The sequence below is a fragment of the Austrofundulus limnaeus genome, unplaced genomic scaffold, assembly GCF_001266775.1.
Source record: "Austrofundulus limnaeus strain Quisiro unplaced genomic scaffold, Austrofundulus_limnaeus-1.0 Scaffold204, whole genome shotgun sequence".
In the NCBI taxonomy this organism is placed as follows: Eukaryota; Metazoa; Chordata; class Actinopteri; order Cyprinodontiformes; family Rivulidae; genus Austrofundulus; species Austrofundulus limnaeus.
In genome coordinates this window covers 765,773-772,978 of record NW_013952606.1, presented here as the reverse complement: position 1 = coordinate 772,978, position 7,206 = coordinate 765,773, and the positions used below count along the sequence as shown (strand labels likewise).

At 37.3% G+C, this 7,206-nt stretch overlaps 1 protein-coding gene across 1 annotated transcript in view; it reads left to right on the top strand.

Annotated features, from left to right (window-relative positions):
* Nucleotides 1-424: 424 nt before the first annotated feature.
* Nucleotides 425-7,206, top strand: part of slc2a13a (solute carrier family 2 member 13a) — a 44,355-nt gene continuing 37,573 nt past the window's right edge. Inside the window, exon 1 of the mRNA XM_014018865.1 lies at nt 425-1,493. Coding sequence (XP_013874319.1) covers nt 914-1,493 — 580 coding nt within the window. The 5' untranslated portion in view covers nt 425-913. The remainder of the gene's footprint in view (nt 1,494-7,206) is intronic.

Here is a 7,206-nt window from a genome sequence, read left to right as displayed (position 1 = left end):
AGCTATATTATTCTACTATTAATTTTAATTTTATTTATTTAGGGGTGTCAGCTACTCTTACTTTGCTTTTTGAATTTTCTAGCTAACCTTTTGATTATTCTTGCTAGACTTTTGCATTATAGCAAGTCTTTTAGCTTTTAGTCAGTGCTCACCATAGCTATTTGCCTTCAGGTACCATTAGCTATTATTTAGCTACTTTTAGCTTCTAGATAGCATTTTAGTTATTTTAGGTTTAAGCATTTTGTTAATTACGTTTAACTAGCATTTTGCTACTTTTCCATTTTAACTGGCCTTTTGCAAATGTCAGCTTTCAAAGTGTTTGTTGCTCCATTTAGCTTTTGGTTAGATTGTTGTTGATTTTCTAGCATTTTGCTCTAAAAACCTTTAGCTGATATTTTCCTTTTTATCTTAACAAACTCAGTTTTTAATTTCTCAGCACTGACATCACATTTTGAATAAAAAAGTATTTTCTTTGGTTCGTTAATGTTKCTTGAGCTCATGTGCAATTTGTTTTCAAAATAAAAGCCTAATGATTTGAGTGAGATGGGGCCGTCTAATTATTGACCTCCGAATAAAAGCCTAATGATTTGAGTGAGATGGGGCCGTCTAATTACTGACCTCCGAATAAAAGCCTAATGATTTGAGTGAGACGGGGCCGTCTAATTCCTGATCTCTCTTTTCACCACGTTACCAAAACAATCTTTCTTTGCGTCACGCCGACGCTGGTGGTGACGAACTGGTTTCACTACACCTCCTTCTGTCTCACCTTTCCTCTCCACTTTTCTCCAACTCTCCCATCAGGACCACTGGGGATGCGCTCATAGATAAAAACAACTTCCCAGATTTAAAACTGGATTACGAACTTTTACTCCAGTTTTGAGSTGACATTTGGGAGCGTCTGTGTTTTGCATTTATGTCGCGAAAGCAGGTCGACCATGACTACACCCTGCGAAGTATGAGCAACCTGATGGGCGAGCGCTGGAAGAGGGCGAACGACGGAGGGGAGCGGAGCCTCATCAAGGCTCCGTCCAGCGGCAGCATCAGCGGACAGGGCGCCTCCGCCTCCGCCGCTGCCGCTGCCCCAGCCCCAGCTCCGGACGCTTCTTCCACCGCCTCCACCGGGGACCTGGAGAGGGCTGCCCGCAAGCAGTTCCAGCAGGATGTCACGCCCGGCTTCGTCTACGTCCTGGCGGTGTTCTCGGCTCTCGGCGGCTTCCTGTTCGGCTACGACACCGGGGTGATCTCCGGGGCGATGCTGATGCTGAAGCGGGAGCTGGAGCTCAGCGCCCTGTGGCAGGAGCTGCTCATATCGAGCACCGTGGTCGCGGCGGCGCTGTCCGCACTGCTGGGCGGCTTCCTGAACGGGCTCTTCGGGCGCAGGGTCTGCATCCTGCTGGCCAGCTTCTTCTTCACGGTCGGAGGGGTCGTGCTGAGCACCGCTCCCGGGAAGGAGGCGCTCCTGGCGGGGAGGATCATCGTGGGAGTCGGGCTGGGTGAGAAGTCGATCCTTATTTTATTCATGCAAAATAAAATAAAAATATAGGTTCTTATGAATTAGATTGGGATGACATGTTGACTAATAAAAACTCTTTTCAAAACTAATCTGATTGGAAAGTTGAAATGTATTGAAGCAGTGTTTATAAAGTTGTTTCATGACATGTAAAGAAAACAAACTGTTTCTTTAAAAAAACAAATTATTTATTTGTTGTGTGTCATTCAGAGCTTGTTTTTTGTAAATAATTAGATAATACTTTTCTTTATTTTGACTTGAAAAGTATGAAAGCCAAGAAATGACACAGAGAAATTAAACTTAAAACATCTCAAAATAACAAACACTTGTTTTCATAAGTAAATGACATTTTTAAATATACCAATTTTAAAATAATACCTTGTGTATTTAATTATCTTGATTTCAAGATGCGTGGAAGTCAATGACATGTTTAGAAATTTCAAGACCTTTTTCTCACAACAAACAACACATCTTTTTTCAATAAAATATAATTTTTATACGTCATACTGAGGTTGTTTTCTTGAAAAAAATAGTTAAAATGTTTATTTACGTTGACTTTAAAAAGTATGGAAGCCAACAAAGGACATGTATTTCAGTTTTTAACATCTTACATCAAAATAACTGCTTGTTTTTGTGAGATAAATGTATTTATCTTTAAACGTAAGTAATACTTGATTTCTTGAGACAATGAGTTATATTATTTTGACTTTAGGGAATATATACTGTATATCCTAATCCTTCAAGAACTTAACTCTGGATAATGGCTCATTTCTCAACATAGTTATTCATCTCTTAGAAACAAGAAACATTTTTTGTGACATAATCTCATCAAGGARTCCGGTCCTTGTCCTCTGTAATGAGGGTGTTGCTCCGCTTGCTTATGGTGAAGATTACATTGATTCGAAAGGCAAAGTTCCCAAAGTGTTACCAGGAGATGCTCTTATTTTGTTGCATGTCTTTAGTGTTTTCATAACTGTGTCAAACCTACGCCCTATCATGGCTAATATGTTGAGGAAACCAAGCACTTCAGCGATTTTTGGCTGTTTCATCCTTCTCCCTGCCTGTCGTTACACCATTATCCCATACAGTAATCTTCATTAAACCCAATGTGTCAGAGCCAGCCTCTTATAGATAATGAGACACATTCTGGCTCCACAATTAGGCCTCGGACGTGCTAACAAGGCACCGTTTTCTCCTAAGCTTTCAGTCTTTCTGAAATGAACTCATCTTATAAAAGCGGATGCCCGTTTTCCAGGAAGTGCTTAACATTTTGGAACTGAACCYAGTAAAAAGGTCACCGGAGCTGTTTGTCAAACGAGGAAAGGCCAGATACAGTCGCGCCCCGACGCGTCCTTTTTTTTTTTCGGCGTACAACGTGTCCGCTTTTTGTTGAGCCGACCTTTGCCTCACATCGAGCTCTGGTCCCAAAACAAACATTTAGAACTGATAACCTGTGGAGAATCTGCAAGTTGAGCGCAATTAACTCTTTTTGTTAAAATCCATCTAGTGGTTCGTGAGATATTTTGCTAACAGACAACAACGTTGTTGCTGGTTATGAGTTTCAGCTACACTAAATAATGCATTGATTTAAAGCTGTTTTTTTCCTATGATTCGTTTTTTTGTTTTGCAAATATTAACAATAATACCAAATATATCCCATCAGAGTGCAACAATGTTTTAAATTATTAGTTTCTTTCAGATCTTTGATATTTTTTCTGCCTACATTGAGAAGCAGAATCAGGACGTCCATATTTTTCAGCATGAACATGCTAATTTTCCTTTTCCCCAATGGTTTAGGMAAAGTAATTCAGAATTTTGAAACTGGGAAATGACAGATAATGCCAACTGTTCAAAAGAAAGACAGAGGCTGATCACAGATTTGATCACATTCTCCTGATTCGTTGGGCGTTTGCAATATTTTGAGCTGCTAAGTGGGTGAAATTGGTGGAAATATGAGCTGATGAGCTGCAGGGTAGACCCGATGGGTCGGCCCACACCAGCGACAGGATGTTTTTCACTACTTCTGCTGGATTTTAAAGGCTCTACAACAAAACATGAAGTATCAAATGTGGAGAAAGAAAAGTTGGGGGTTGATTGATGAAGAAGAGAGCCATAGCAACAACCGCAATAAAGTCGAAAGCATCACTTTTAGCTGTTGATGAGTTTGTTTTCTCAGCTGTGTAGACATGCAGCTGTAGATGCAATTACTTTTTAAATAGTTTCCAGCTGTCATTTTGCAGATTGCATCAATCTCATTGTGTTTCTGRATGTTTAAAAGGCTTCAAAAATTGTTTTTTTCTCTTTTTGTTTAGCTTTTGTTGCCTGCAGCATCAGTTATTATCTGTTCCCTCACACACACACACAGGGAAAAGATGCACAAAAAGGAACACAGTTCCTCTCACAGCGAAGGTATAATCATGTTGTCTCGCTAAATTATCCAGCATTTGCAAATGCTGCAATGTTTTGTGCTCGGAAAGGGTTGGTAGGTTTGAATAAAAATAGCTTCTTTAATTATATTGCGATGAAATTTCATTACCGGGGGGCTTTAATTGGTTGGGTAAGATAATTAAGCCTGAAGTCTCGTCCTAACTAGACAAAAAGCCATGTGTGCATTTAATGAAACTTTGTTTATTTGCACATCGGTGCTGAAAAGTGGAAACTCAGTTGTTAAAAGCCTTTTTAATTCATTGTTCTTAGCTTTACCCTGATATTTTGCACACACTAATGAGCCACTTTTAGGACCTACAAACATATCACACATAGTATAAGCTTGTTTGTGGCAAACATAGGTAATTCATCATAAATACATGTTTTAGTGCTTTATAGGCGAGCTAGCATGTAGTTTACTACAGCAAAAACTGTTTTCAATCCCTTATATTTAAAGCAATTCACTGCTTAGCCTGTATGGTGATAGTTAGCTTATATGGTGCTAACTACTTGAAGAAAGTAGCACTGTAGAAGCTAACTGGCATTGGTTAACAACAGCAACATTTGTTTGCAGTTTATCATGTTTATAAATGCAATATGATCCACTAGCATTACCAGTTAGCATAGTTTGTGCTATATAAGCTAACTAGCATGTGGCTAACAGCAGCTCAGTGTGTTTGCAGCCCATTAGACTTACAGCAAACTGAGACACCAGCATTAGCACTTAGCCTATGTGGTGCTAATTACGAGTAAACATAATTTGTACTACATAAGCTAAATAGCTTGTGGCTAACTACATCAAAATTTGCAATTTAGTGTAGTTATTACAAACTGATTAACCAGCATTACCAATTACCATATATTGCACTAGTTGGCCTAATGACATTGTTTACATAAATAATAATAATAATAATAATAATAATAATAATAATAATAATAATAATAATAATAATAATGCATTAGTCTTATATAGCACTTTTCGAGACCCTCGTAGACACTTTACAGTTTCATGCATCATTCATTCACACACTGATGAGGGTAAACTACACTGTAGCTACAGCTGCCCTGGGGAAGACTAAAAAAACTAATTAGCAATAAATTTGCTACCTACAGCAAATCCATTTGCAATTTCTTGTATTTACCACAGACTGACCAGCTAGTTAATCTGATTGCACAAGCATGTTGCTAACAAAAGCAAATTCATTTGCAGTTTATTATACTTACCACAAATTGTTTCCCCTGTATTAGTGATAGTTAGCCTGTATAACCCCTAACCCTTAACATGAATAAAAGTAATCAATGCTAAATAGGCAAACTAGCATGTGGCTAACTACAGTAAAATTGACGTTCAGTCCATCATATTACGTACAGCTTCACCAGCCTGTCTTGTTTAAATCATCTGTCTTTCTTTTGTATGATTTTTTGTTTGTTTTAGTTCATAAAACCTGATCAGTGAATACTGGCATGTTTTATTTGAAGTTTTATTTTCTCTGCTCTCTCTGCGTTTTTACAAGAAGTCTCCCTTTTTCTTGTCTCCTGAGTGGCTCACAGTGACGGAGGGTCCTGTGAAGTACCTCCATCTCTGTCTGATCAATGAATCAGTGCTGAGCTTTGTTCTTCGTGTCTCCAGGCTGTCTTCACACAACTGAATCAGATACTTTTTCTTTCTAATGTGTTGTGCAGCTTAAAAGCTCAGTGTGACCAGGCCACTGCTCTCGGCTGTTTGTGTGTTTGATTACTGGTAGCTGTCCTGCTACCGACTGGAGAGCTCGTTAATGGCAAAGGGAGGGTTCTTCTAAGGGATTTATGGTCGAGGAAAARAGAAAAAGCAGAAAATGCTGCTGATCTGCTTGTTTTTATTGAAGTTTCAGTCACAGAACAATAATTTATTACATTTGTTTCATCTGAAGCAGCTGTACTTTTGACAGATTCTGAGAAAAGTTKAATATTAGCTTGCATTTGCAAAGATTTTAGGATTAAGCACATAAAACCAAAAACATRATGTCTTTAGGGTTGAACAAATTCATCAGCAATATCAGAAAAAACAAACAAATTAAAGGAAATAAATAACTAAAAGGTAACCTGCTGTCTTTATTACTAGAGTTTTATATTAGATAATTAACAAAATCATAGCCATTTTGGTCAGATGTTTTAGCAACTGTTTGGCCACTTTGAGCTTTTAGCTACAAGGTTGTTCTTTTTAGCTTTATCTGTTTTGAAAATCTGAACCTTTAGCTATTGTTAAGCAAGTTTTGGCTGTTAGCTATGATTTAGCTTATTTTAACTTGTAGCTAATGTTTTGCTACTTTTAGTTAGATATGCTTATCTACCTTTAGCATTAGCTATTGTTTTGGTATTTTTAACTTGTAGCTAATGTTTTGCCTTTGCATTAGTTTTGCTGTATTTAGCTTCAAGCTAAGGTTTTGTGACTTAGTTGTAGCTTTGCTACTTTTAACATTGCAAACTAAAAACTTTAGCTACTGATTTGCTAGTTTGAACATGTAGTTAATGTTGCACTACAGTTAGCTTTTACGTTACAGTTTTGCTGTATTTAGCTTCAATAAGATTTGATATATTAAGCTTTGAGCTGCTGTTTTTCTACTTTTGGTTAGATATGTTTTTCTACCTTTAGCATTAGCCATTGGTACTTTTAACTTGTAGCTAATGTTTTGCTTCATTTAGCTCTGAGTTACTGTTTGGCTATATTTAGCTTTTAGGTTTGGTATCTTGAGTTATTAGTCATGGTTTTGCTGCTTTTAGCAATACCTTTTGCTAATTTTAGCTTCTGTTCCTATTGTTCAAGTTAAAACAATAACATCAGAAGCTTAAATAAACTTTCAAAATAAAAGCATGCACTTCAGACTCTGTCAGAAATACTTTATTTTAAATGACCAATAAACTGAAAGAGGAATGATAAAATATTTATTCGTTTTTACTTTCTGTTGATGTTAGCTTTAATGAGCTTTAAACTGTTTTTCTCTTCTTCGCCTGCAGCATGATTTAGAGCGGAGGTGATCTATTATTCACTAAATGAATTAATGTCAGAGGGACTTTGCCGGCCGAGTTCGAATAAAGTCTGGCAGGTGATTCAAGGCTAAAGTTATGGACGTAAAAAACATTATATAGAGTGAAAATAATTCATTTATCAGTGTGATTTTTATCAYACTGAGCAGAAACTTAAACCACGATGCACTGAAGTGTATTTGACTTTGTAAAAGCTTTGAAATGTTGCTACTGAAATACATACATATGCATTTATATATATATAT